Source organism: Mustelus asterias, chromosome 14 (assembly GCF_964213995.1).
Source record: "Mustelus asterias chromosome 14, sMusAst1.hap1.1, whole genome shotgun sequence".
NCBI classification, from domain to species: domain Eukaryota; kingdom Metazoa; phylum Chordata; class Chondrichthyes; order Carcharhiniformes; family Triakidae; genus Mustelus; species Mustelus asterias.
The window spans coordinates 63,479,796-63,496,137 of record NC_135814.1 but is presented as its reverse complement, the minus strand read 5'-3'; the positions used below and the strand labels follow the sequence as shown (position 1 = coordinate 63,496,137).

General features: G+C 41.7%; 1 protein-coding gene across 1 annotated transcript in view; it reads right to left on the bottom strand.

Moving 5' to 3' along the window:
• The window catches only part of dnajc10 (DnaJ (Hsp40) homolog, subfamily C, member 10), a 63,522-nt gene extending 48,949 nt beyond the window's left edge, over positions 1–14,573 (bottom strand). The window contains exons 1-2 of the mRNA XM_078228523.1: positions 14,456–14,573; positions 276–661 (exon numbers count right to left, since the gene is read on the bottom strand). Of these exons, the coding sequence (XP_078084649.1) occupies positions 276–494 (219 nt within the window). The 5' untranslated portion in view covers positions 495–661; positions 14,456–14,573. The remainder of the gene's footprint in view (positions 1–275; positions 662–14,455) is intronic.
• Positions 14,574–16,342: the final 1,769 nt, after the last annotated feature.

Sequence of the window (16,342 nt, the reverse complement as noted above, 5' to 3'; positions counted from 1 at the left end):
TCCAAATTCAAAATGCACAAAACATGAACTTAGCCTCTGGCAAATAAGCCATCATTCTCCAATTTCTATAAACATCTGACGACAGGCATTTAAAAATGACAATATTTTCATTAAATAGATGAACAGATTTTTTTGGGGAGCTCCATATTCTGCATCAGACTGCAGTTTGATTTTGTGCAGAAAGGGCACTGCAAATCTTTTATTATAAGTTTTAACAAATTCATTATAACTGAAAAGCTACACCCGAAGACATGAACACAAATTATTTCACTTACCGGATTTTTGTCAGGATGCATTGTGAGTGCAAGTTTCTTAAAGGCTTGCCTTATCTGTCGATTCGTTGCACTTTTCGTTAATCCAAGCAATTTATAGTAGTCCTCATCAGTGCAAACTAGTACTGATAAACACATTATAATAAAAAGACACAAGATGATTTTGCTCAAGTACTGTTTACGCTTCTGCGAGGCATGAAAATCAAGGTAAAAATGCTCCATTTTGTAGAACAGAATTTCAATCAACTTTGAGGGTCTTTGTGTATAATTACAGCACGGTGTGCACACAGTTAAATTGCCAGCATGGTTCCTTGTTCTTCGTATACAACAGTGTCCTTATTCTTGAGATAATTTTCCGTAATAGGTTTCCATGTTGTTTTCCAAATAACCTGCAACCAAAGAAAAACTCCAGAATTTATTATAATCACTCCCTTTTTATGGGACAAAAATAGAAACATAGAGGCAGAGCTCTTAGGTCTTGTGCAATAAGTTGGCTATGCATCATTTTATCTGTCTGTAAAAGTTTTGGAACTCAAAACGTGAAAAAACATATCGAACATTGGAACAGATGTTTTCTACCACTGCAAAATGATGGGAGGTGAGACATAACCCCAGGGATTGCTTTTGCATTAAGGAAATAATTTATTTCTTCCCCTATTCTAGAAATTATTTTAACCAGTATTAGCACCTTGTCCTCAATTTCCACCCCGCATCACATTTAAAGGATCATCTGCAATTTCCGCAACCTCCAGCCCGATGCCACCACCAAACACATCTCCCCCTCCTTTCCCATCAGCAATTTGAAGGGACCGTTCCCTTCTGCAACACCCTGGTCCACTGCTCAATCACCCCTAACATCCGATTCCCTTCCCATGGTACCTTCCTATGCAACCACAGGCAGTATACACCTGTCCTTTTAATCTTTTCTCTCTTCACCATCCAAAGCACCAAACACTCCTTTCGGGTGAAGCAATGATTTATTTATATTTCTTTCAATTTAGTGTACTGTATTCCTTGCTCAAAACGTGGTCTCCACTGCGTGCACAGCTTTACTGGACACCTCTGCTAAATTGGCAAGCTCGACTCCAACCTTCCAGTTACTCGCCATTCATTAACAACATGGCTGATCAAATTCAATAGCCTGATCCTGGCCTTCCGCCCCATATCCCTTTAGCCCCAAGAGCTGTATCTAATTTCTTTTTGAAATCAGAACTTTTTGGCCTCAACATATTTCTGTGGTAGTGAATTCCACAGATTCATCACTCTCTGGGTGAAGAAATTTCTCCTCACCTCAGTTCTAAAATGTTTATCCTATATTCTCAAACTATGACCCCTGGTTCTGGACCCCCCCACCATTGGGAACATTCTGTCTGAATCTACCCTGTCTAATCCTATTAGAATTTTAAGTTTTTACAAGATCCCCTCTCACTCTTCTAAACTCCAATGAAGATAATCCTAACCAACTTAGTCTCTCCTCATATGACAGTTCTGCCATCCTTGGAATCAGCTTGGTAAACCTTTTCTGCACTTCCTCTATATCAAGAACATCCTTCCTCAGATAAAGGACACCAAAACTGCACACAGTGTGGCTTCACCAATGCCTTATACAATTGCAGTAAAACTTCCCTATTCATACATGTCAAATCCTCTCACTATAAATGCTAACATACCAATTGTCTTTTTTACTACCTGCTGTATCCATGCGCTTACTTTCAGCAACTGATGCAAGAGGTCACCATGGTTTCACTGAGTATCCACCTCTCTCAATTTAAATCTGTTCCAATAATAATCTGCCTTCCTATTTTTACTACTGAAGTGGATAATCTCACATTTATCCACATTATACTGCATCTGCCATGCATATGCCCAATCATTCAACTTGTCCAAATCACACTGGAGCAGTTGTACATCCTCCTCACAGCTCACCCAATTTTGCATCACCTATAAATTTGGACATAATACATTTAGTTTCCCCATCCAAATCATTTATGTGAACAATTAGGGTCCTAGCACAGATCCCTGCAGTAACCTATTAGTCACTGCCTGCCAAGCTGAAAAAGATTCATTCATGCCAACTCTTTGCTCCTAACTAGCTTTCTATCCATCTCAAGGCACTACCCACAATCCCACGTGCTTTAACTTTACATAGCAGATTATGTGAGACCATGTTGAAAGCCTTCTGAATGTCTAAATAAACCACATCCACCATTCTCCCTGGTCAACTCTACTAGTTACATCCTCAAAGAATTCCAGTAGATTTGTCAAGCATGATTTCCTTTTTGTAAATCCACGCTGACTTTATCAGATTAAACCACTGTTTTCCATATGCTGTGCTATGAAAGTCATGATAATGGGCACTGCTGCAGTGTTCCAGTGAAGTTCAGTGCAAGCTCAACTATTTACAAGACAATTTCTTATTTGTGTTTTTTTTGTTTGATCTTTTAAAAGTAAAGATAACATACATCCATGTTGTGTCTCTCATCATCAGGGCACCCCAAAGCACTCAAGACAATTGAGTACTTTTGAAATACAGTCAGTCATTGTTGTTTGCAGGTAAATCCAACCAATGAAATTTCACACAGTAAGAGCCACAAAAGTAAATATATCACCAGGTGATTTATTTTGGTGCTGTTGACTGAGGAATAGGATACATTGGAGAACTCCCTTAATCTTTTTCAAATTGTGTCACAATGTCTTCCACACCACCCAAGTAGACATAACAGGTCTTGATTTAATCTTTTGTTCTAAAGTTGAAATCTCTGACTCTGTGGCACATTCTCAGCAATTCAGCGAACTGTTAGACATGATGAAGCCAATGAAGTAGTAGATGCATTGCTGTTAATTTTCCAAAATTCACGAGGCTTTGGAAAGGTTCCATCAGACTGTAGAGGTACTGCACTTGGATCTCTGGAAAGCATTTGATAAGCTGTCACATCAAATGTTATTGCAGAAAATGGTGTAGGGGGTAACATATTACCATGGATAGAAGATTGGCTGGCTGGCAGAAAACAGAGTATGCATTATTGGGCCCATCTCTGATTGGTAGTACGGAATGAGTGGAGTCCCACAGAGATCGGTGCTAGAGCCCCAACATTTTACAATTTATATCAATGTTTTAAGATGAGGGGAATGAAGGCACAGTAGTTAAATTTGCAGATGACATGACAGGCAGGAAAATATGTTGTGAAGAGGACACGAGGTTGCACTTGGATACAGATAGGTTGAGTGAGTGGGCAAAAATCTGGCATCAACTCCCGTTTCGACCAGCCTCTCTAATTCTGCCTCTACCTTAGGTCTGATTGCGGACAACACTGACCTCGCTTTTAAGCACCTTTAACTTAACTGAGATATCTTCCATGCTTGCCAGCTCATCAATGAAGACATGGCACGTTTCAAGATCTTCAGTAGACCTAGTTCGGAATCTGTCACAAGATTTAACTCAACCCAATTTAATCTGATCTTTTTCAGCCAGGTGCTTCCCATTAATGCTGGATAGTTTCATTTAACAGGTGTGCAAGGACCAGTCTGCAGATTGTCCATTCAACTGCACAGTTACATCAATATGGTCTCTCAATGGAACCACATCTCCAGTATAGGTTTTTAGCATTACCTTTGAGGGTTTCAAGGCAATATTTTGAGATTTTTCTTGGTAAACAGTTTCTGGTACCAACAAAACAGTGGCTCCAGTGTCCACTTCCACTTTCATTGGCTGCCTGTCCAGTAAAGAAATGATCCAGTAACTGTTGCACCAACAGCAGCATGTTTAATGACAGTTCATCTTTGGAACTGTGACACAAGTTGTTTTGTACCTGTAGATACCTTTTCCCTAATTCAGCTTTCAATTTGATACATTGGTTTTTTTTTTGTCATTTTGGCCTGCACTATGGCCCTTTTTTCCACAATTCCTACACATGATGTCTTTGTGCCAACAATCTGCTTGAGCCACCAACGGCAATTGTGAATCTGTGTCGGTCGACATCTTGTGAATTCTTCTGCTCCAACTCCCCGGGTTCAGTGTTCAGCTAGTCTCTTCAAGGTCGCTACAAACTGTGACTGATTCATCTTTTTGTTGGTTATGCTCAGGGAACCTAAACCTTTGCGCAATGACCAAAGGTTTTGGTGAATAATGGCCCTGTAACATTTCCATTCTGTGATTGTATGTTTTCGTGCCTGGCTTTTGAACAGTTGGGACTACTATACCTGCCACTATCTTCTTTGTTTGGTTAAAATATTCAAAAATCTGTGTGTATGAGCTCTGTATTATCAGACAGTCCCACGGCACCAAAAAGCTCCTGCCATTTTTACTAAGGAAAGGGCTGCGTGATCACCATTTTCCACGCAATTTTTAAAACTACCTTGCTTCCCTCCTCCATAAAACAAGGTAAACCCGAGCTCCGATAAAAGCAAATTACTGCAGATGCTGGAATCGGAATCAAAAACACAAAATGCTGCAAAAAATCTCAGGTCTGACAGCATCCATCCAGACTCAAAACATTAGCTTTATTCTCTCTCCACAGATGCTGTCAGACCTGCTGAGGTTTTCCAGCATGTTCTGTTTTTGTAAGCCTATTTCCTTCTGTGTTTTGCAACATCCCCAGCTCTAAATTTGTTGTTGCAGGATATTTGCTAGTCATGGTGCACCTGATACTGTTACAGATCTTTTCGTGGCGGTGAGGTTCTTTCCAAAGTTGTTTGCTCCAGAATCTTTGATTATTTTTCGGGTTTCTCTGGTGGCTGCGACCATCGTTTGGCATTTCTCCATTATTTATTCTTCTGCCGGGTGTCTAGAATGCTGTTGCACTTTTTTTCCTTCCTTTTGCAGTGGTTGTAAATATGGTCCAACCACCTCATCGCCAGTATTCTATGTGGTAGTTCTAAAAGATGGGCTGCGGGCTAAAAGGATGTTAAAACTACAGGCTGCCAAGAAAGGCTGCCCATTTGCCCATGATTGGTCTCTTAAAGTACCCCTGTTCCACTGCAAAGCTGTTAGTGAGGAAACACTAGAAATTACTTGAATACACAACAGTTCACTTTGGCAGGAAGAATAAAAAAAGCAGAGTATAACTTAAATGGAGACTGACTGCAGATCTAGGTGTTCCAAAGCATGAGTCACAAAAAGTTACTGTGCAAATACAAGTAATGAAGCAGGCTAATGCAATACTATACTTTATTGCGAGAGGAACTGAACTAAAAAGGGTGTTGCGCTTCAGTTATACTCTACCTCAGAAAGCGATGGAGGAAGGGTCATTTGATACCTTAAGGTGCAGGTAGATAGATTCTTCTTTGGCAAAGGAAGGGTTAGATGGGAAAGTAGAGCTAGAAACACAAACAGATCAGCCATGATCTTAAATGCATGGCAGAGCAGGCTTCAGGAGCTGAATGGACTACCTCAGTTCCTTTTTTGAAATGTTTAAACCTGGATTGAAGCTTGAACTCATGCAGGAGTGCCATGCACAGTCCAAGTTGTTGTTAACCAGTCACAGCATTTTCACTTGGAGAGGTAATTCCATTCTCTCTAAACAGCATAAAATTCTCACTTTTTATCCATCACATGTAATTCAGCTCAGAAAAAACCTGAACCGCACTCTCAGGGCGTACACCATGTTGGCAGGGCGTGTCACAGACATTGTGTAGTTTACTTAGCAAACAGGTGTTTCGAAACTCAGCCCAACCACCTGTCAGATTATCCACTGATATCTACAACTGGCAAAACTTAAAACATACATAGTATTGCTTCAACTCATTGATGACTGTATAAAAGGGACATAGAACAAATCTGCAAATTAACCTTAAACTTCCGGACCGCTCCGAAATGTATGCATGCAGATCCAGTACCATCCCCAACAGCATACGAATAGATCGACTCGCCATTGGAAAATATATCCAGCTGCCGCCAGGCAGTTTGGCTTTCAGTTCTCTGCACGTACCTTTGAAGAGGAACTAAAGCATTGACTGAAGTACAGTAGTCCTGTCATGATCTTGGGATTCAAGCTTCAATCCAATATTTCAGAAAAAACCCCACAATTTTAAAAACTGTGTTTGCTTTTAAGCTATTCCACTCGCTGTTGAAGACACACTACATTATAAAAGTTATACAGTATCTAGGATCCAAGTCAGTATTGTAGGATCAGTCTTAACACAATCCTACTTAGCAATTAAAATCTACCACTAAACACTACTTGGAATAATATTAATTCACAAAGTTCTAACTGCCAGAATAGGCTTCCTCCTCTGGTTTTAATGGAATTTCCCAATGCATACTGCTCGGCAGTTTAGCTAAAGAAATTGTGTCGAATTCTGCCATTTACTAAAGTATAATCCATTTATTTCCTTGGAACGTATTTCACATACAACATGGTGGGAATCAACCTTAAAATTCATCAAGAGGAGTCTGTACCTTGGTGACCTCCTCCATCAAGTGACGTAGCATGGGTACAACACAAGTTATGTTGTAAACAACACAAACAATTGAAAACAGCCAAGATTTTGCAGACTGCCCCAAATTGGATTGGTCAGCAGCAGCCTGGGGCCCTTATTATGCTTTCCATGTAAACAAACTGGAAATACTTCAAAAACTGGTTAGTCAAGAACACTTATGCTAGAACATCCAGTGTTATATTTATAATGAATTCTGCAGAATAAACTACACTGCAAAAATGAAGACTGATTTACACTGTTCTACAGCAGTTCGAGTTTTAACAACACAGCAGGTTAAAGTCCAACAGGTTTATTTGGTAGCAAATGCCATTAGCTTTTGGAGCGCTGCTCCTTCGTCAGGTGAGTGATATCTGCTCGCAAACAAGGCACACAGAGACACAAACTCAAGTTGCAGAATACTGATTAGAATGCGAATCTTTACAGCTAATCTAGTCTTAAAGATACAGACAATGTGAGTGGAGAGAGCATTAGGCACAGGTTAAAGAAATGTGTATTGTCTCCAGACAGTTCTCTTCCTGTGGGGGAGCACTTCAGCGGTCATGGGCATTCGGCCTCTGATCTTCGGGCAAGCGTTCTCCAAGGTGGCCTCCACGACACACAACAGCGCAGAGTCGCTGAGCAGAAACTGATAGCCAAGATCCGCACACGAGGACGACCTCAACCAGGATCTTGGGTTCATGTCACACTATCGGTAACCCCCACAGCTTGCCTGGACCTGCAGAATCTCACTGGCTGTCCTGTCTGGAGACAATACACATTTCTTTAACTTGTGCCTAATGCTCTCTCCACTCACATTGTCTGTATCTTTAAGACTTGATTAGCTGTAAAGATTTGCATTCTAATCAGTATTCTGTAAATTGATTTTGTGTCTCTGTATACCTTGTTTGAGAGCAGAAATCCACTCCATCTGACGAAGGAGCAGTGCTCCGAAAGCTAATGGCATTTGCTACCAAATAAACCTGTTGGACTTTAACCTGGTGTTGTTAAAACTCTTACTGTATTTACCCCAGTCCAACACCGGCATCTCCACATCATGACTACAGCAGTTCACCTTGACATTGTTTAACATATGATGGAATATCAATAGCAAACAACCTACCACTTTTTGCCTCTAATGTTGCACACATGCACATCAAGTTAACCAAATAGCATAAGGGACTAAAATAACCGTGCCCCCAGATTTAACTAATTAAACTACTTTACAGGCATTTATAGTATACATAGAAAAGAGAAACTATGTACAGGTAGTGCAGGGCAAGCACGCAGCATGTAAGTTGCACCACCCCTGGACCATGGTGCTACACAGTGATGTCTGGATACTATTCTGAGATGAGATGCAATGAAATGGGGTTACAAACTTGTTCACATCCAGAGCGAAGAACAAATAGTAATTAACCTGGTGTGATTAATATGTCAAGATGTTGCCATGGTCTTTTACAAATCTGCTATTCTGAAGCTGTTCGACATTCTTAGCCACATAATCAAGTGTTACCTTGTTTCTTTTAAATCCATTATGCTTTAAAAATGCTGTCTATACAAAATAACTTTTTTTGCACATTGGAAGGAACATAGGAGCAAGAATAGGCCATTTGGCCCTTGGAGCCTGCTCTACCATTCAATAATATCATGACTGATCTGGTTGTGGTCTCAGCTTCACCTTCCTGTCTGCCTGCCCTTGACTCCCTTCCCTAACAAAAATCTGTCAAACTTTGAATAAATAAATCCAATATTTGTTAATACCAACCTAGAAAAATAGCAATTGATTGATTGATTTTGGGTTGGTTGGTATAAGACCTGTCGTGCTCATACAGCTACACGTGAATGTAAGTATTTAATGTACCTTTTTCAGCTTAAGCTGTAGGCATATTCACTTTGTTCAGAATTGGCACTTGTGAAATACTGGGCTGCACACTATACGAAGACAATAGAAGCTATAGTTGGGTGTATTGCAGATTCACTGGGATGCTGGCTAGTAATGGAAAATACAAATATGATGAAATGCTTGAAAAATCAAGGCCGAATTCTCCAGCCCGTTTAGCTAAAGAAATTGTGTCAAATTCTGCCATTTACTAAAGTATAATCCATTTATTTCCTTGAAATGTATTTCACAGATCAGACTGTTGGTCGGCACCTGATTGCAGTGCAGCTGTGAGTGAGGTGGCATTCTGAATATGCAAAACAATACAGTTCCTCATTCTTTTGGAAAATATAACAATTCTTCCATATAATGGTTGCACTTAGTTTGGATATAATATTTAAAAAGTGTTAAAACCCAGATCAGAAACCCCAAAGCGTTTTATAAGTTGGCCTAGACCTTAAGCTTTACATTTGATTTTGACATTAGGGTGAGCATAAGGTGTTTCACTCTAGGTATGATTCAAGTGACCCACTATGAAGCTTTTATCAAACAAAGTTTATTTAAGAACACAGAATATAAAAGAATTAGCATAACTTTTACCAATTAAAAGAATTAAACATAGCAGTACAACTCCTAACAGTTAGCTATCTCTGCTGTTCCGAGTTAAACACCATCCCACAGACATGCACTCTTCTTCAGACCAAGTTAGCACTAAAGCAAGTATGTTCACATGATGGCGGATTTGCAGCTTTTAACACCTATGTGAATTGGTCCTTTGAATGTTGGATCAAATCTGAGGCTCCCGAGTCTTGGAACTTTCAGAAAGCCTCGAGAGTGAGCGCAAAAGACAGAGCGACACTGCTTTCCCCCCCCCCCCCCATCAGCTACCGGCAGCAACTGAGAAACAAAACTAAAACTTGGAATGCTGTGTGAAAAAAATAACTGTCCCTAACCACGTGACATGACCTGTCATCATCCCCACTCAGCAATCCCAGGGAGCACATTAAAACACTGCTCGAATTCAGATTAAAATCACCCTTGCTTCAATTATCCTGCTTCAGCTACAATAAAGGACACCAGTCACAGACAACATGGTGCTGACAAAATTCCAGGACCTGCTAGAAACATCCTGCAGAGAAACATGATCAAAATACACCTCTTAAAAGGCACAGTACCATCACAAGAGTTAAAGAATAATAATTGACTTTTATAATTAAATTGAATACCTTGAGATCTTTACCTTTTTCTCTCATTATTTACAATATTGTTCAGATGGTGAAATGTTGTACCTCCATATTTGTTGTCACTGCTAGTGTTGCCACACCTGTTGTAAGTGTGCGTGATGTTGCATCACTTGCTAGTGATGTTGATGTTGCAATGCACGTTGGAGATGTTATCTCGCTTGTTTTCTGCTTTTCCACCTCAGGTACACGTTGAACATAGTGTCTGTTCTCCCTGGTTTGCTTAATGGCTTTGGTCTCAATTATACAAGACCTTGGCGTCTCAGCTTCAACAACTTTAGCTAGGATTCAGATTTTCATGATTGGATGCACTTTATCCGCCCAACAGCTCAGGTAAGGATTTGGCATGTTTATTGAAGTGTTAACTCGTTCTATCCTATCAGGGTTGTCTTACTTCCTCATCAGTTGGAGGATGTATCCTTGCTTGATAAAGTTATCTTGTTAATTTTGCCATTGAACAGCATGGCTGGCAATTTCACATCATCTTGAGTGACGTAGCTTGAAGTGATAAACAAGGTAAAGTTTGGATCTTTTGTCGAGAGTTCTCTTCACCACCTGGACCTATCTTTCTTTAAAACCGTGCCTCCTTTGATAATGTGATGAAGTTGAACACATTGTTCAGCAAATTCCTTCAACTTCCTGGCGGTGAATTGGATTCCATTATCACACACCACTCTTTCAGAAATCTCTTGCTCAGCAAACAGAAGCCATACAGCTGAAATGATTGTTAAAATTCTCAAATCTTTGATCTTTCCGATAAAAAGGCAACTGTGAATAGTAGCCTACTATTTTGTGATACTAGTCTTGATGGTGTGTGAATAAATCAGCTCCTACAGTACTTCAGTAACAATTATCCCTTCTTTTTGCTATGTATTCCTATACCTCTAACATGCAGTGTATGTTTACACCATTATTTCAATAACATTGTAGGTGCCAATCATGTGCTGATCTGGCTCTTGATTCTCTGCTTCACCTTGGATTATTCTGCATCTGGCTAACAGAACACCATCTTCTAGTGACATCTCATCTCTGATAGATCAATATTGTTGTGTTGCTGGCTGCATTTGCTGTATCTATCCTGGAGCTGAGAGAGCATCTGTAACTTCTTATCTTTATCAATCTCATCAGTAACTTGACTGAGAGTGTTGATGGTGCTACATTCTCTAGGTGATGCATCTTTACACCTAGATCTTTTATCTTACATTTCTCTTGCGGCAAAAATGAAGATAGGACATCTGCTATCACCATTTCTCTTCCTGGCTTGTATTTCCGAATGAACTTTGAACCCTCAATAGTAAGCTCTGCAGTCTTGCTGCTGCTGTACACAATTTATTCTTGTAGATTTGCTCCAGTGAACTTCGATCAATCTCTACTATGAATTTTCTCCAATAGAGATATGTATGGAATTTCTCACATCCATAACTTTCAAAAGCTCTCTTTCCATGTTGGTAAACCTGGTCTCAACTGATGTTAAAGCTTTGGATGTAAATGCTATCAGTTTTCCATCTTATACCAGGGTTGTTCTCAGATGTTTCTACAAAAAAACTATTTGCAAAGTGACAGGTTTATCTCTATTTTAAGAGAGCAGACCTGTCTCCATGCATACGACTTTAACTTTGCTGAAATTTCTTTCATGTGACTTTGACCACTGGCACTCAAAATGTTCACTCACCAGCTGTTGAATTTCCAGTAGCCATTTCTAGCATCAAGCTTGCTGAAAAACTTTTGCCCCTGCTAAAGCATTATCAGGGTAGACATGGTGGAATGTAGAGCAGAGGCCATAATCAGATCAGCCATGATCTTATTGAATGGCAGAGCAGATTCAAGGGGCTGAATGGCCTATTACTGCTCCCAATTCATAAGTGTATGTCCTATCCAATAATTATCCCTCAATCAACATCACCAAAAACAGATTTTATTGCTCTTTGTGGGAGTTTGCTGTATACAAATTGGTGTTTTCTCTATAGTACAGCAGCAACTGCACTTCATCAGCAGATGTCCAAAGTACTGTCATGAAAAGCACCAAATACATAAATGCAACTTTAAAAAAAAAATCATCCAGTGTGACAGCAACCAACATCATAAACATGATGGAGCTATAAGCACATGGTACATTTGCAGAACTGCTTCTTGACAAAATTTTACAATGTAAATAGATAAACAGTCTGTAATGTCCCTTCTGGAACTTACAGATTCACATGAAACTAAAATAAAGTGTACATATTGTGCATATTTGCAAGCAGTTTTTTTTCTGTATTAATGGTTCACAGAAAAACACTGCTGGACTAGTGAATTTGTGATGCAGCTGTAACTTTATTTTACAGAATCTGTAAGATGGAATGAGTATTATTTGTGGACACAAATTACTGAAGTGCGAGAAAAGGATTCTGGATTTGAAGACAGATTATATTTCCTTTGGCTGCCTATCCATCAACAGTATTTAAAAAATTCAGAGCCACAAGTGGAAGAAGAAAACAGGACTGTCCCCTCTAAAAATGACATGGATAATAATCTGACATTTCAGAAATTAGAACATAGAACATAGAACAGTACAGCACAGAACAGGCCCTTCAGCCCACGATTGTGCCGAGTTTGAGATGATCAACTTGTGATATGTGGACCTGTTTCAACAGTAAGAAGTTTAACAACACCAGGTTAAAGTCCAACAGGTTTATTTGGTAGCAAAAGCCACACAAGCTTTCGGAGCTGCAAGCCCCTTCTTCAGGTGAGTGGGAATTCTGTTCACAAACAGAGCATATAAAGACACAAACTCAATTTACATGAATAATGGTTGGAATGCTTACAACTAATCAAGGCTAAAAAGATTGTCTCCAGACAAGACAGCCAGTGAAACTCTGTGGGGGTTACAAATAGTGGGACATGAACCCAATATCCCGGTTGAGGCCGTCCTCGTGTGTGCGGAACTTGGCCATCAGTTTCTGCTCAGCGACTCTGTGCCATCGTGTGTCGCGAAGGCCGCCTTGGAGAACGCTTACCCGAATATCAGAGACCGAATGCCCGTGACCGCTGAAGTGCTCCCCAACAGGAAGAGAACAGTCTTGCCTGGTGATTGTCGAGCGGTGTTCATTCATCCGTTGTCGCAGCGTCTGCATAGTTTCCCCAATGTACCATGCCTCGGGACATCCTTTCTTGCAGCGTATCAGGTAGACAACGTTGGCCGAGTTGCAAGAGTATGTACCGTGTACCTGGTGGATGGTGTTCTCACGTGAGATGATGGCATCTGTGTCTATGATCCGGCACGTCTTGCAGAGGTTGGGGAGCACTTCAGCGGTCACGGGCATTCGGCCTCTGATATTCGGGTAAGCGTTCTCCAAGGCGGCCTTCGCGACACACAACGGCGCAGAGTCGCTGAGCAGAAACTGATAGCCAAGTTCCGCACACACGAGGACGGCCTCAACCGGGATATTGGGTTCATGGCACACTATTTGTAACCCCCACAGAGTTTCACTGGCTGTCTTGTCTGGAGACAATACACATCTTTTTAGCCTGTCTTGATGCTCTCTCCACTCACATTGTTTTGTTTCTTAAAGACTTGATTAGTTGTAAGTATTCGCATTCCAACCATTATTCATGTAAATTGAGTTTGTGTCTTTATATGCTCTGTTTGTGAACAGAATTCCCACTCACCTGAAGGGGCTTGCAGCTCCGAAAGCTTGTGTGGCTTTTGCTACCAAATAAACCTGTTGGACTTTAACCTGGTGTTGTTAAACTTCTTACTGTGTTTACCCCAGTCCAACGCTGGCATCTCCACATCATGACCTGTTTCAATACAGAGGGGCAATTTTTTAAAATAAAAATGCAAGTCTAAAATGATTTTTTAAAAAGTATCTGGCATTTCAAAGGTTATTTATTTCACTTGGCGATCCGATATCCAAATGAAATTGGAGTAAGCCTCTTTCACGGTTTCAGGTGAAGCATTGTAAAAATAAGCAGTTAATGGCTTGTAAACAGATAAGCGGGAACCCATGGCAACAACTTTTATCTAACCAAAGAGAAGGAAGTTGAAACGAGTTGTTGAGGGAGTTCAGAAACAGAATTTTATCTTCCTTTCCACAATGTTGCGGCTTTAAACCTGAACAACGACTTCAACCATAGCCTCACTTTTCCACTTTACTGCAATCCAGTTCTTAGATTTAAAAACAAACCTCGAACTTTGTTTTTCCATTTCTTTTTCACTACCCGGGAAAATAAATCTTCCCCAAGTGTCTCAACCTGTCTCAAACTGTTCGCAGGTTATTGGACACATTAATCCCCATGAACATTCCTCATCTTTACCCTCCCCTCTCCACTCCCAGCCCTCAAAGTAGTTTTAAGAGGTAGTTTTCCCTGCCCCAGTTTCCCCTGCCCCAGTTTCCCCCCTATTCTATTACTGGGGCTGCCCATTCCCCATCTCCCCGTTTTGTTTCAGCAAAGGCCCAGGACTGCTCCTCGATTCTGGAATCAGTGCCGGCTGGACCGGCTCTCATCAGGACCACCCGACCGATACCCCCACACAGCCCGGCCAGGAGAGGGGGGCGAACCCTCGCACCGCGGGCCCGGAGAGGGCGGACAGACAAATTAAACAGACGTTCGGCTTAAATAAAAAAAAAACGACCAGCCACTTCAGACTCAGCTCCTTCACTCACCAGCCGGCCGGTGCGCCTCCACCTCGGATCCCCTTTCAACGGCCACTCGACTGCTCCGGACTCATCTCGCCGGCGGACACAAACCCCGCCCCCACCCGGACCCATTTCCAGGATACGCAGACAATGGGCCAGTGACGTCCGGGGCACGCTGATCGCCACGTGGAGACGGCTGGGAACCAATCACAGAGTGTCAACCATCCGCCAATCAGAGAACATCGGGCCTGCAATCAGCCAATGAGAGAGCGCCAGGTCTGCAATCAGCCAATGAGAGAGCGCCAGGCCTGCAGTCAGCCAATGGGAGTACGCCAAGTCTGCAATCAGCCAATGGGAGTACGCCAAGTCTGCAATCAGCCAATGGGAGAGCGCCAAGTCTGCAATCAACCAAAAGAGAAAATGCTGGAAAATCCCAGCGGGTCTGGCAGCATCTGTCAGGGGAGGAAAGAGCTGACGTTTCGAGTCTAGATGACCCTTTGTCAAAGCTAAAAGGGTCGTCTGGACTTGAAACATCAGCTCTTTTCTCTCCTTACAGGTGCAGTCAGATCTGCTGAGATTTTCCAGCATTTTCTCTTTTGTTTCAGATTCCAGCATCCGCAGTAATTTGCTTTTATACTGCAATCAACCAAGCCGCCTTCCCCATTCCCACAATGAACATATCCCTGGCACACACAGACCTGGCATATCACTTTGCTCCTTCAAGGAGCAGCACGCTCCGAAAGCTAGTGGCGTTTGCTATCAAATAAACCTGTTGGACTTTAACCTGGTGTTGTTAGACTCCTTACTGTGTTTACCCCAGTCCAACGCCGGCATTCCCACATCATATCACTTTGAGCAAGTTTAAGGACGTATTTAAACTTGAGCTCTGAAGAAGAGTCATACAGACTAGAAATGTTAACTCGATTTCTCTCCCCACAGATGCTACCAGGTTTCGCCAGCATTCTTGGTCTTTTATTTCAGATTTCCAGCATCTGTGGTATTTTTCTTTTAAAGTTTATTTATTAGTGTCACAAGCAAGATTACATTAATACGGCAATGAAGTTACTATGAAAATCCCCTAATCGCCACAGGCGGGTGCCAGTTCGGGTACACTGAGGGAGAATTTAGCATGGCCAATGCACCTAACCCACACGTCTTTCAGGCTGTGGGAGGAAGCTGGAGCACCCGGAGGAAACCCATGCAGACACGAGGAGAATGTGCAAACTCCACACAGATTTACAAGGGCGGCATGGTGGCACAATAGGCGGCACAGTGGTTAGCATGCTGCCTCACAGCTCGAGGGACTTGGGTTCAATTCTGGCCTCAGGTGACTGTGTGGAGTTTGCACATTCTGCCCATCTCTGTGTGGGTTTCCTCCAGGTGCTCCGGTTTCTTTCCACACTCTAAGGATGTGCGGGTTAAGTGGATTGGCCGTGGTAAATTGTCCCTTAGGGTCAGGGGGATTAACAGGGTAAATACACGGGTGTACGGGATAAGGCCTGGATGGGATTGTTGTCAGTGCAGGCTCGATGGGCTAAATGGCCTCCTTCCGCACTGTAGGTATTCTATGGTTCTATGAATTACCCTGAACTTGTTTTCTATTTAGCTCATAGGATGGTGGCGCAGCAGCAGTGCACCAAATTCAAACACACCACCTGTTTTATGTGACAGAAGCATCGAATCTACCTAGAGTCTAGTAACCTTTTGCTGCAAGTCTTCTTTCAGCTTTGTAATTAGAACATGAATAGTTTAAAATATATATCATGCAAAAGACCCAAAATTGCACAGTGCCGAAAATTCCTTGATGTGATTCATACCATTACTGCACATCTGCCAGCAGCCTCCATTGGGAGATATGTACAGGAGTTTCCTGGGTATGTTTACTTCCAAATCCTGTAGACATCAGTATGAAAC